Consider the following 14401-nt stretch of genomic DNA (forward strand, 5'->3'; position numbering starts at 1 on the left):
TGACAGTGCACACCTTTAATCCCAGCACTCAGAGGCAGAGACAGGTGGGTCTCAGGGTTCTCAGCCACCCTGGTCCACAGAGTCAGTGCCAGGACAGCCAGGTCTATACAGAGAAACCTTGCCTTTGGGGAAAAAATGCTGCCCCTGTAACTAATGAATGATGAGTTAAAGTAAGCTAGCATATATGTGCAGAGAAAAGAACAGTTTGACGTTTGGAAGGAACATTTGAGGGGAAAGCTATTAGAAGAAATAGACAAGGTCAAGTAATTCACATGATGCCCATAAACTCCAGCAGAGGACAAGATAGAGTTGGCACCCGTCCCTCCATGCTGCTGTTAACTCAAACTGCGGAAGGCGCGCAGCAGGGAGAACGACGTTCCTTAGTCAGAAAGGGAGGAGACCCAGGCCTGAAGGATAGCGGCGACGCATAGGGGGCTGTAGGGTTAGCAAGGGCTGCTGCAGCAGCCAGTCTGCATGCTGTGGGCTCTCCTGACCAATGTAGCCCATGAGCAATGCCACCTTGTGATGTCATTCTTTCAAATACAATTACAGGAATGTACAGAAAGACGGATGTTTAACCAGACGTTTCCAACATCTCCATTCATCTACTACTATGATGACAAATATGAGATCCAGCAGAGAGATAAGAGACTAAAGCGAAAAGTGAAAGGTTTGTCATTAAACGTCTGGGTAGATCTGTCTATGCTTTGAAATTTTTCTACTTGACAAATAATTATTTCCCCTTTGTATGTCTAATAATTTTCATGGATCTTGGGTTTCTGGCAACTCCTAAGGGCTTCCCCAGCTATTGTTACAGCTCACCACTGTGGGCAGGGCTCCAGGTCCACTGCCACCTCTGAGCTTCCCTTCACCTCAGTGGTGAAGAGCACTGGCTGCTCTTCCAGAAGACCTGAGCTGAAGTTGCAGCATCACGTGGCTGCTCATGACCGCCTGGAACACCAGCTCCATAGGATCTCACACCTGTGACCTCCACATGTGCATATACCTCCATGCAGACATGCACACCTACACATAATTAAAAATAATAAAAATTTTAAAGGTACATAAAATTTCAAAGTCTTGCTTAACTCTCTTGTCTTTGCCTCTTTTCTTTCTTGGTATAATCAAGAAATATTCCCGAGTTACCTTCCCTGCTGCATGATAAAATTGTGTGTTTTTAAGCTGTTCTTCGAATTCATTTCTGACTCTTAGCATTTTTTAGTTTTTTCCAGTTTTGGCTTAAGACTCTCCTGAGTTCAGGTCCTTTTCAGAATGATGATACTACTCATCTGCATAGCTTATGTGCTTAGTATAAGATTGATCTCAGTTATAGAGGAAGTACAGTGGAGGAACACAGTGACTACATAGAGAGATCACCAAGAAGGCAGGAGAATGCCAGTCTAGATTAGGGGTGACTGCACGCTGACTGACTTCTTCTTGGTTTCCTTGGGTTGTTTGTTTGCTTTCTTGTTTTTCATGACAGGGTTTCCTCACAGAGATCCGCCTGCCTCTGCCTCCCGAGCGCTGGGATTAAAGGTGTGCGCCACCATGCCAGTTCTAATTTATATTTTTTATAAGTTTTCTACACTGAGTATTTATAAATTAAAATCTGAGAAAATCGGGGGTTTTGTTTTGTTTTTTCTCTTTTTATCTGGCTTTGACAGCTCCAGCACATATCTGCTTTGAAACTCACACTGGTCCTTAGATAAAATTCTTATTTTATGGTTAAATAATTAGGCTAAGCTTTTAATGGCCATTTCTGTAATATTCCATGGTTGTGTTCATTTTCACACCTCACTTTAGCCTTAACTACCACTCACTATGTCACAGTCACTTCTGTCAGATGTTCCTAATAAATATGTCAAGTCCTAACAAGATGCATTGTCTGGCACTAAAACTGCGATGTACGCACAGGAGCACACACACACACACACACACACAGATGACACTGCCCAGCAGCCACTTCTCTGCAGGAAGAGCATCCTGGGCGGTGTGGCCCCCACTTCCTGGAAGCAGGCCAGGATTCTCCTCAGGGGGAGACTGAAGTGTCATGTGAGACTGTCTGGAGGCCATCCCTGCATTTTGCTTCACCTCGTCCTCCCGGGCTGACTCTTCCCTGGAAATGTGAATGGGTCAGACATGGCTTTTTCTCTGGCTGAGCTAGAGACCATACCGGTGGTTCTAGTCCTCACTGGGTAACACTGGAGACGTGTGTTGAATAGAATCAATAACCTTATACTAGTGGGTTTGAGGATGTGTCCCCACTTTTAGCAATGGGAATTGTAAGGGTTGTTTAGAATGCTGTGCTGGTCACATGTCTAAATGTCTATCCTCTGTCTGCTGAGTTACTTCTAAGAATAAAGATCCTACCTGGGCTAAATAGGCAAAATACCTTTATGTCTTCCAGAAATCCAGAAACGTGGAGATTTTCCAAGGCAGTTTAAAAGACCACATGTAGCAGAGGCAGATAAGAGGCACCACCAGGACATGGGAAACAGCCGTTCCTTGAGGAAAAGCCGTGGGTGGCCTCGAGAAGACAAAGAAACACACAAAGAAGGGGCCAGGGGTAGAGACGGTGGGAAGCGCAGGTGGGCTCACCAGCACCGGGACGTGGATAAAGACTTCCCAAGGGGCTCACAACCCCACTCCTCTGGCAGTACCAACAACCAAAAGCCTTCCAAGTCCCTTCACCGGTCATCCCATTACCACAGGCGGAGAGAAGAGAAGCTTCTCAGAGAGAGTGGGCGGAGTAAGCCGAAGAAAAGGAAATGCACGGAAGAGGACAGCAATGATAACTTATTTCTTATCAAGCAAAGGAAGAAAAAACCTAAGCTGTGAGATGGTTTCTGACCTGGTCTTCTCATTACAACGTTCTGTCAGGACTTGACTATCTGTTAAACGAAAGGGGCGTTTGTTTTTAATTGCTGAATTTCAGCTATACCTGTGGTTACTGTACAGAGGCCACAAAAAGCTCAGTTCTTTGTTGCAGGCTATTGTTAGGTAGAAAGATAAACTTGGCTTTCAGTCTCAATAGCAATTTTGCTTGAGGTAGAAAACTGTCTTTTGGAGAAAGCCTTTTTAAATGCTTTGAAAACAATTACAAGCTCATCAGATACGACTTGTCTACTGTGTTTGAGGACTTTTTGGAAGAGAAATTATTACTAATAAGAAAAATCCACCACTTTTTTAGCATTTTTTTTTTTTTTTTAAAACACTGGGAAAATCAATGAAAATACAAACCCAGCTTTGCTAGCTTCCAAGGCTGTTGGAATCTTTCTCTGGACTGAACATCAGAGGCTGACTGAACATGAGGATATCACCATTGCAGCCTGGAGGAGGCCGAGGAGAGGCCAAGGCAGACTACTCAGACAGAATCTGTGCAGTGTGGGCAGGCAAGACAGAGTGCCTGAGACGCGGGAGGGGCTCCATCACAGTAACACTGCTCGTACCAGTTTACAGCCATAGTTCCAGAGACAGAGATAAATATTACCAACTCAATTTGTTTTCATGGATCCTTTTAAATGCTGCAAAGCTATTCAGAATCTTTTGTACTTGTGAGCCTTTTTTATATTTGTGAAAGCCTAATGTTAGAATAAGAAAAAGAAAATGCCTGAAACCATGAGTAAATGTGTTTATTGTTACAAAAGACAATGAGAACTTGGTTAGGTTGGACAGGTCACCTCAGTCATAAAATCCACCATAATCTGGAGTCAAAAATGCCTAAAGCTGGAGAGAGTTCAGCAGTTCCAAGTGCATACTGCTCTTCCAGAAGTCCAGGGTTTGTTCCCAGCCCAGGAGGCAGCTCCAGGGGATCCAACACTTCGGTTTCCACACTTTCCTGCACAGTACCCACACATATCCACACCCATGCATATAACTGAATAATTATAAATCTTTTTCAATGTCTTTGTTGCCCAAACACAATATCTCTGCCAGAATTAAACTGGTGTGAGGGTGTCGGATGCTCTGGAACTGGAGTTACAGTTTTGAGCCACCACGTAGGTGCTGGGAATTAAACTCCAGTCCCCTGGGGGAAAAAATTGCAGTTAAGAAGAGTTTAACTATTGAGCCATCCCTCCAACCCCAAGTAAAAGGCTCTTAAAAGTGATCAAGCAGACATTTTCAAGAAAGCCTAGTAAAGTAGTCCAGCCAAGCCAAGTAGCTGCAGGTTGCTTACCAGGGGAGAAGGCTGCAGAGCCATGCTCAGAAGGAGCAGGGGTCCACACCTGTGTGTGAGGAAACTCTGGAGTTCTCACTGCCAAAAGGATCTCCTTTTGCCACCAGAGTGAGATCAACGGGCAGTGGCTGCAGTGCGCAGGAGAGCTTTGCCTCTGGAGCAAGGTAAAGTAGTGCAGGCCTAAACCACTGTGGTTCTTGTTTAAAAGCAAAAGCTGGGAGGAATGGGGATGTAATCGAGTTAACAGTGTCCTTGCCTAGCATGCACGAGGCCCTGGGTTCAATCCCCAACGTGGGCATAAGCTGCACAACTATAATCCTAGCACTTAGAAAACAGGAGGACGCCGAGCTCTAAACCAGCCTGGACCCAGCTCCAAAAAGGGAGTGGAGGGCGGCTGCTCTGATGAGCCCTGTAGTAATAAAGCAAGTCAGATCTTTACAGGTACCCATACCAGTGCCTTACTTAGCTTTCTATTGCTGTGATGAAATACCAAAAAGCAAGATGGAGAGAGAAGGGTTTATTTGCCTTACACTTCCACAGCACTGTTCATCATTGTAGGAAGTCAGGGCAGGAACCAGAAGGCAGGGGCTGATGCAGAGACCACAGAGGGGTGCTCCTTACTGGCTTTGCTCATCATGGCTCGTTCGGCCTTCCTCCTTATACAACTCTCCAGCCCAGGGAGGCACCATCCACAGTGGGCTTCCACGTCAATCACTAATTAAGAAAATGCCTTACAGGATTGATGACATTTTCTCTATTGAGGTTCCCTTCTTTCAGATAAAACTAATTTGTGTCAAGTTAACATAAGACTAGCCAGCACAACCAGTTACCAGTTCCAGCTACCAGTAAGGTAACTCAGGATCCAACACGACTACAAATGTTAATTACAATAGCAGGAAGCAGAACAGTACCCACTAGGGGCCAGGGATGCTTAGTAGAGGCAGGAGAAAGGATAATAAACTGCCTGTGTATGTGTAGTCAGGGCCTGGAGAGATGGCTCAGCGGTTAAGAGCATTGACCGCTCTTCCAGAGGTCCTGAGTTCAATTCCCAGCGACCACATGGTGGCTCACAGCCACCTGTAATGGCATCTGATGTCCTCTTCTGGCCTGCATTAAGACAGCACTCATATATCGCTTCCACGGAGGCCGTCTATCTGTGGAAACATTTCGAGGTTTAGGTGAGGTCAAGGTTCATTACGTAGTCCACCAGCCATTTTTGTTTTTGTTTTTAGATTTTATTTATTGAGTGCTCTATTTGCATGTACACCTGTTATGCCAGAAGAAGGCATTAGATCACATTACAGATGGTTGTGAGCCAACATGTGGTTGCTGGGAATTGAACTCAGGGCCTCTGGAAGAGCAGACAGTGCTCTTAACCGCTGAGCCATCTCTCCGGCCCATCCATCTTCATTTTTGTTTCTTGCTTTTCTGTGGAGCCAGAGGGAAACTGGGATCACAAATCTCATATCCACCAAGGACTGGAGAGCCGCTCACTGGCCCCAGGCCTCAGTAGCAGGCTCTTACCACAGATCCTGTTTTTGGCCTATCTGTCATTCATGTACAATTTAGGTCCCACTCCCATATAATGACGGTCTGGGCCCATCGCCAGTGAACCCTGACCCACCCAATAAATACTCAGCACTCTTCAGAAACCTTGTGAAGTGGATTTCGTTTAACCAGGGAAATTCATTACGTTTTTTTTTTTTTTCTTTAAGATTTGTTGTTTTATTATTTATACAGTATTCTGTCCACATGTGTGCCTGCATTCCAGAAGAGGGCACCAGATCTTATTGTAGATGGTTTTGAGCCACCACGTGGTTGCTGGGGATTGAACTCAGGACCTTGGAAGAATAGACAGTGCTCTTAACCTCTGAGCCATCTCTCTAGCCCCCCCTCCCATTTTTTTTTTTTTTTTCTTTTTTGAGACAGGTTTTCTCTGTGTAGTCGTCTTGGCTGTCCTGGACTCACTTTGTAGACCAGGCTAGCCTCTAACTCACAGCGATCCGCCTGCCTCTGCCTCCTGAGTGCTGGGATTAAAGGCATGCGCCACCACACCCGGCTGAGGTATTATTTTCTTATCTGCCCCTACAACTCCCAGCCTCCAGAAAAGACCTCTAGTTCCCTGTTAACTCAAGCCTCCAACAGATCAAAGCCCAATGCTTTGCACCTTCCTCCAGCCTGAACATAACCCCTAAGACTAGCAGGATTCTCCCAGCCATTTTTTCTGTCTTCTCTGAACCCCAAGAGATAGCCCTGGGTGTTTGAATAAACTTTTTCCCTTTACCCATAGAGCAGTCTATTTTGGTGGTTTCACTGAACCCTTGCTTACACATACAAACAGATAAAAGCAATCAAATAAGCAAGGACCAGCAATTCAAAACTGCCAAGGCATCAGAAAACCCACCAAAAACAAAAACCTTAAAATTTACACCACAACCTGGGCACCAAATAGAATGACCCATATTGGACTTCTCTGGAACCAAGGACCATTCAACCAACACCTGAGCACCTGTGATAGTGCAGAGGTTCCTCCATCTGTTTTTTTGTTTTGTTTTGTTTGGGGCTGGTGTTGTTTTGATTTGAGTTTGGTTTTTCAAGACAGGGTTTCTCTGTGTAACCTTGGCTGGCCTGGAAATCACTCCTTAGACCACCAGGCTGGCTTTGAATTCAGAGTTCTGCCTGCTTCTGCCTCCCAAGTGCTGGAATTAAAGGCATGAGACACCACTATCCAGTACCATCTTATCTTCTTGCTGAGGCCATCTCAGGGTTAGCTGGAATTTGATCTCCTTGATGGAGAATACCGTGGGAAATTACCCAACTCTGTTCTAAAAACACAAGGTCAAGATGACCCAGCTAACTTATCTTGGCTTCTGTTAAACTGCTTGCTTGTGCAAACCTCCCCTTGCAGCTGCCCATGGAGATACAGGATGTGAGATTTTGTCTTTACAAAACCCCTCACCCTGGGCTGCACTAGGATCCCTAATACCTGTGTGTAGGCCCAGCTGGTTGGAATAAAGACTTTTCAGGTGCCCATAAACTCTGAGCAACCTTCTCTGGTGGTGGGCTCCCTGTGACACGTGTATCACTGAAGAACTCTAGCTTGCTCCTTCTGGATTGCAACAGTTGCAAATCTGATTAATTTCTGTAAATCTTCATAGAATCCCTGCTGAGGGCCAGGCACTACCCTGAACTTGATACAGTGATGTTACATTGTAGGTGGCATGCCATCAGGGCCGGCTGCTTGTCCATCAGTGTTTCAAAGAACAGGGTTCTCCGTGTAAGGAAGAGGGTGCAACATCTGTTCCTAGACAGAAGCGATAAAGCCAACCAACACCCCGTTTTGTGTGTGACATTACTGAAATGACTAAAACGGGGAGGGGGTGTATTTCTAAATGGTTTGCTATGAGCCTTTCAGGAAGAAGGCTAGAGGAAAGCTGTGTAAGGAAATCAGAGGCTACCAATAAAACGCCAGAGGGAAAACATCACAGAACACCTTATAACTCCTTTTAAGTGCCAAGCCTATAGCTCTGTGGTGGAAGTCTGGCCTTGGATGGGAAGGGAGGGAGAGAGGGAAAGAGAGGATGCAGGAGACTGCTTCCCAGTCAAAACCCACTGCTTGTGAGAGAAGCCCCTTGTTTTAGTGGATCTGTCATAACCTGCCATGCTGGTTTCCTGCCCTCAGGGAAAGCCCAGCTTATCTGAGATCACACACCTGTCCAGCAGCCTCAGGATCGGTACTTCGGCTAAACAACCATAGCTTAGCCACAATGACATGAACATTTAGGGGATGGCAGTCATCATCCTCTTGGTGTCCAGGAGCAGTGGAAGAGATCCAGCTTCCCGGGAGCCTCCCCGTGGTCTTCTGTGGATACCCATAACCCTGGGTGGCAGAAGTGTTGCCCATGCTTAGCCAAACCCTCCAGAAAAGTCCTCTGCCATTACCACAATGCTCTCCAGCGAGGGTCGGGGAGACGCATGGAGCAGGTCCTCCTAAAACTGAAAATGTCCACGTGCCTCCTCACTCTTCCCAGGAGCCATCACCTTTCTGGGTTCACCTTTCTGGGAAGATGCCAGAACTTGCCTCTACCTCAACCTCCTTTCATACCCCAGTCTCTTTCTCCACATCCACCCAGTGGAGCCTCAGAGACTTGGGGACCTACAGGCATCCTGGACAGGTCACAGACACTTCTCCTCTGTGTCTATAACCAGTTAATCACCTCCCCTGGGGATCTGCATGACAGCCCTCCTGCACTTGACTGCTCAGGGAGTTTTCTGGTTTCTCGCCTCAATTAACCCTGACTTCTTGGGTCACGCGGGATCCCCACAGCAGAACCAGACTTGAAATCTTGCCTGCCTGTGCTACCCGGGTCCCATCTTTCCTTGGTCCTCTCTTTCCCATCAGCAAGCCAGGCTGTAAACGCCATCATAACAAGTATGAGAGAGCTCTCAGCCACACCAGGATTGTGACATTCTGGTCAATTACAAAGCTGCAAAAGATGGCCTAGTCTGCTCTGTGCCCTTCTCCGTGTTCACATGTCAAGTCTGGAGTGTTCAAATCTGGCTCGGAGCCCTTCCCACAGGCCCTTCTGCCTCTGTCCGCTGAACCTCATCAACAGAAGGTGGTTTTTGAAATTTTCCACAGGTCGGGAGTATGGAAAAGATTCAGGATTGGGCCACAGAGGCTCAATCCCTCCAGACAGAAAGGTGGCAGCCATCTGTAGTAACTACAACACAACACCACACAGCATAAACTAGGCAGTAGTGCGGAAGCACAGGGAAAGAAGGCTCAGTTCCCAGGCCTGAGAAGGGCTACATTCTTTCTCTCAGTGAAGAACGCGAGTACCCCTGGAGTGACAATTCCCAGAGTCACCATACAAAACCAAGGACCAAATAAGCATAGGATCAGATTCCAGACCTGGGGTGGGAGGCAAGCCGGAGGGGGTACAGGCCAAGGAAATGGGATCCCTCTGAGACCTCAAATTCTTGGGGTCTCTAGGCCAAAGAAGTTGCCACAACACAACATCCCATAGCTTAGAGGACTTTGCTGCAATTACCAGTTCCAGAACCTTCGTTAGTACACATGGGAATCCCACCCAATACTCAGATGCAGCCTCCTATCCCACACTGAGTCAGAGGCAGGTCCAGGCCTGATGTCCAGGCCCTTGATTCTCAGTGTGGGGCTTTTTCATGTGACTGGGAAGTGGGCTGTGGGGGCCAGGACCATCCATGGTTGGATGTTGAGCTTTTGAAGCCAGGCCTAGAAGCCAGTGAAGCAAAAAACATCACACAGGGATTACACTGCGGCCACAGGCTGGAGGCACCAAAAGGAATCCAGTGTTGACAGTAAGGAGAAAGAAAGGCTGTGAAAGTGAAATTTGCCATTTGTGAGAGGAGGAAACTGAAAATATGTTCTCCAACCCATGCAAATCATAAGCAGCCCTTTCTCTGCACCTGCGAACGCTCACAGCACACAGTACCACCCGGGGGTAGGTTCCCACACAGCCTGCACTGGGGCTACGCAGCAGGTGGGAGGGAAAGTGCTCTCCCTCCATGGTGGGCGATCCTCACATACTCAAGCAGTACTTGCAAGGGCTCTACCATTCCGAAGTCTGTTAGGTTCGCAGCAGCCCCTTCTGTAGGCTGGCCAAGGCAACCCTTATTAGGAACAATCCCATTAAAGAAAACATTCCAGGCTCTGTCTCTGCCATGGGTTCCACCTCCACAAACCTACTCTTCTGTGGGTGTTCACCTGTCTCCATGGCTCCTGCTGGAAATGCCTCCTTCCCTTCCCTTACCCGCCCCCCCCCCCCCCCGACTCCTTGCGAGGAGCTCAATGCTGAGCTTGAGAAGCCTGGCCTAGAGGCTGGAGAGGCAACAACACCACAGGGCCCAGAGGTCACACACCTCTATGACACCAGGCCTCAAGACACCAAGTGAAATCCAGCATGGGTATCAGTAAGGAGAAAGAACTACCGTGATGTGAAATTGGCCATTTGTGAGAGGAGGAAACTGAAAATGGGAAACTTCCATTCCCGACACCATCCTTGTCTCTCTCTCAGCTAGGCCTCCCGCCTCTGTGCACTTCCTCACCCTGGGCCTTGGCCTATTTTATAACTGTTAGCTTGCATTTATTCAGCACTACCTTTTACCCAGCCCAGCCTCAGCATCCCAGCCTCTATTTCATGGAACTCACCCTGATGCCATCCCGGGAGCTAGGGACTGTACTTACACATCACACACAGCCAAAGAGTCACCAAAATCCTGTTTGTCGGCTAGGTCTTGGTAGGGGTTCAAAGCTTACTGCCTATATTCTCCTTGGCTGGTGCCTTAGTTTGAGGAGGACCCCAGGACTCAGATCCGCCTGTCATAAAGTTCTTCTTGTAGGGTTCCAGGACCCTGTGGATCCTACTATTTCCCCATTCTTCCATGCTACTCTCGCCTAAAGTCTCAATAGGATGTCCTCTCCTCTGACCCACTTTTCTGGTAAGTAAAGCTTTTCATGGGATGTATCCTTTGGACTAGTGTCTTGATATAAGTGAGTATATACCGTTTGTCTCTTTTTTCTGACCATGTCCCCTGGATGGGGAGGCCTGGTGGCACTCAGAGGAAGGACAGCAAGTTACCAAGAAGAGACTCGATACTCTAAGAGCATATATAGGGGGAGGAGGTCTTCCTCAATCACAGACATAGGGGAGGGGAGAAGGGGTGAAGTGGGAGGGAGGAATAGGAGGAAACAAGGGGAGGGCTAACAATTGAGATGTAATATGAATAAATTAATAAAAAAAAAGAGTCACCAAAATCACTGCACTTCTGCTCTTCTTATCTCCGATGTCCTTGGGAATAAACAAGTGACTATAAAAGAATGTCCCTTCACAATGCTCCATTTCCTACCCTCAACTCAATAAGATGCCGCTTTTTTGTTAAGTCCCTACCTCAGTGCCAGCACTCTACCAGGCACTGCCAGGACAGACACACTACCCATGACAGAGAAATGCCAACAGCAGACAGGAATGCAAACTGTAATACATCAACGGTTTGCTCATGCCATCCTGAAAACAGGTAACAGTGCCTCTGTTAAGACAGGAAAGACCATCAGGGTTCCTAGTGAGCCGGACGCAGCCGCCAGGGCAGGTGAAACAACGTGTACAGAGATGCAGGTAGCTTTAGCATGTGTAGGCAGGCTTCAGGGTAGAGCAGCCAGTGAGGGCTCAGCAGACGGGAAGAGGCCAGACTGAGTGAGGGCTGGGCAGGGGACCAGGACTTCATCTTGCTGGGGATGGTGGCACAGTTGGGAAGCAAGTTCACTCCCAAAAGCATCCTCAGGACCGGATGAGTCACATACATCTCTCTTTCCTCAAGGTCTCACAGAAATCTTTATTCCAGATCTGTCCCTCTTGCACAGACGTGAGCATATCAGAAGCCATTCCCAGGCCACCAGCGCCACAGACTTGTCCCTGTTCTTGGACTCTGTCATAGTGCAGCGCCAGCCACGGCTTGCTCTTCTGTCTCTGGATTCTGCACCGTCTGAGACTCACCCATGGATAGAGGGGTCTTAACACTTTGTTGCAAACACTGAGAGTTGAGGTGTTAAACTTGGAGAAGCCCGGAACTTAACAATAGTTTCCTAATCACCCCACCACAGAGGCAGGCTTCTCATGAAAATGAGCCTTTATCCTCTTCTTGAGAAAGCTTACACAGAACGTAAGCAGCAAGGATAAGCTGCAGGGACCACAATGTAGAGCAAGCTCCCCATACCTAACTCAGTCCTCAGCTTAAGAGGCCCTATTAAACCCAGGGTGGATTTTCTATGCCCAATGGTTTTTCCATTTTGTCTTTTAATTTTTACTTTAAGGACTTAATTTTAACAAAAGAGCCAAATTACCACCATGCTTAAAATACACTTGTTTAGGGAAGTCAAAAACAGGCTTTTGAATATGCAGCTATAATTGACTTTGGAAGGTGATAATTACATGGCTCCTGTACCCCCTGCTTCACTCACAAAAAGTGAGGCCCAGAGACATCAGCAGCCTGAGATGCCTGATCTACTGTGAGCCTCCAGAACACTGGACCAAAGTCATCAGGATCGATCATCAGTCTGGGTCTCAGGTACCACAATGTCAGGACTGGATAGGTTAGTCAGTGGGATGGAAACACAGAAAAGGAGCATGGGTGAGTATAAGAGACAAAGGTCTGCAGCCGGGCGTGGTGGCGCACACCTTTAATCCCAGCACTCGGGAGGCAGAGGCAGGCGAATCGCTGTGAGTTCGAGGCCAGCCTGGTCTACAAAGTGAGTCCAGGATGGCCAAGGCTACACAGAGAGACCCTGTCTCGAAAAACCAAAAAAAAAAAAAAAAAAAAAAAAAAAAAAAGAGACAAAGGTCTTTCTGACAAAGTATGGTCCAGACTTAGAAGAAGCCGAAACAGGGTAACAGCAGGTGACACGCTAGGGCTCTCAGGGATTGCCTTGTCGTGGGTTGTACTGTGTTCCTGGAGATGCTGTGTTGATGTTCTAGGCCCTGGTACCTGAATGGGGGGTGTACTTGAAGATTGTGCCTCTAAAGTAAAGATTAAGCTATAATGGGGGGAGAGAGTTATGGGGGACCTCAATCAATTCTGAGTAGTGTCCTTATGAGACCAGGGGCCAGGGACACAGGATCCTTGGGAACACAAAGGGATTTCCATATGAAGAGGAACCAAGAGCTCACCATCTGCAAGAAGAAGCTGGACAACCCTAGCCGGCACCATGACTTCAGGCTTCTGTGGTTGAAACCACCCAGCCTGTGGTATGTTTCTATGGCAGTGCAGGTTCCATTTGCCATATGTGGAAAGTCATACAAGGGTGACTCTCTGGCCTAGCATCTTCACCTCTAGGACTCTAAAGGTTAGCGAGGAGCCCTTAAAGAATCACCTGCTCTGTTCATAGAATATTCTCATAATTGAAAGTATGAGAGTGCTTGCCTGTGAGAATGGAGAAATAAATGAGACTAACTGACTCAGTAGAGCAAGAAGAAGCCATTAAGTTACCAAGATCAGCTAAGCTGTACATGATCTGCCCTCTGTGCAGAAATGAGAATGCCCTTCAACCAGATGATGGGTAAATGGACCACTCACAGAAGAATGGAACTTCATGGAGAGAGCCCATGTGCAATGTGCCAAGAAAAGGGAACCAGACATACCAGAGCACCCTTCGGCCAGATCTAAAATAGCCAAAACTAATCTATGATGTCAGCAATTTTTTTGGAGAGAGCGTGACTGGAATTGGGTGGTGGGGAACTTTAGAGTGCTGGAAATGTTCTACATCTGGATCTGAGTGGGGATCAAAGACTGCACCCAGAGATCTCCTAGCTGGCCATTTGTCTAAAACCACTGGGCCCCAACCTCTCAGTTACCTACATGCAGGTAACTCCCAACATATACGAGAAGACCACATTAGCTTTCCAGTGTGCCTTGAATACACCTATCTGTATCCTAAACATGAATATTGGATATGCAAATATGGAAATTACTCTATTCATCATATGTTAATTTTAATAATTTTTTTAAAAGGCAATGCAAAAGGGATGGAAGTTGATATAAAATGCACACAGACGGCAGTCACTGCAACCTGTATGTGGCTGCAATTAGCACAGGTTGTGAGGAGGAGGAGGCACCAGCAGAGGGAATGGAATGGGTCAGGCTTTCCCTGGGGAGACAGCTCACAAATGAAGGCGGAGTGAACGAGGAGAAAGCATCTCACCTGTACTTGTCCCAGTGCCCAGGAGCAGGCCCGCAGAGCCTCGCTTAGTGGACAGCCCTGGTGGAAATCGGTGTGAGGTATGCTAGGAGAAGCAACAGATTAGAGATGGGGGCTACCCGACTCCAGATGGAATTGTAAGGCTGCAGGAGCCATCCCAGCATGCTGACCACGGGTGGCCTGGGGCAGGCTTCCTGTTGTGTGACACAAAACAATAAAATATCATATGCACAGGTCCGAGTGACGACCTGAGTGACGAAGCTGAGATCCCAAGTCACTATACTTGAGGACAAAGATGAGTTAGTGGGGGCACAAAACAGGCTCCAAGACTGTGAGCCTCATGTATAGGTGAGGGGGTGGAGAAGGTGAGCCCCAGGGACCTTCAGCCTTGGGGACTTAAGAAGGTAGATTTGGGATGAAGTAAGGAGAAAAAAGTTCTATGTTTCTCTCTCTCTCTCTCTCTCTCTCTCTCTCTCTTTCTCTCTCCTTTG

General features: G+C 47.3%; 1 protein-coding gene across 2 annotated transcripts in view; it reads left to right on the forward strand.

Moving 5' to 3' along the window:
* Zcchc7 (zinc finger CCHC-type containing 7) overlaps positions 1 to 3198 on the forward strand; it is a 175451-nt gene extending 172253 nt beyond the window's left edge. For both annotated transcript variants that reach the window (XM_051157465.1, XM_051157456.1), the window contains exons 8-9: positions 553 to 670; positions 2408 to 3198. In XM_051157465.1, coding sequence (XP_051013422.1) covers positions 553 to 670; positions 2408 to 2838 — 549 coding nt within the window. In that variant the 3' untranslated portion in view covers positions 2839 to 3198. The remainder of the gene's footprint in view (positions 1 to 552; positions 671 to 2407) is intronic.
* The last annotated feature ends 11203 nt before the right edge of the window (positions 3199 to 14401 follow it).

This window comes from Acomys russatus, chromosome 2 (genome assembly GCF_903995435.1).
Source record: "Acomys russatus chromosome 2, mAcoRus1.1, whole genome shotgun sequence".
Classification (NCBI taxonomy): Eukaryota; Metazoa; Chordata; class Mammalia; order Rodentia; family Muridae; genus Acomys; species Acomys russatus.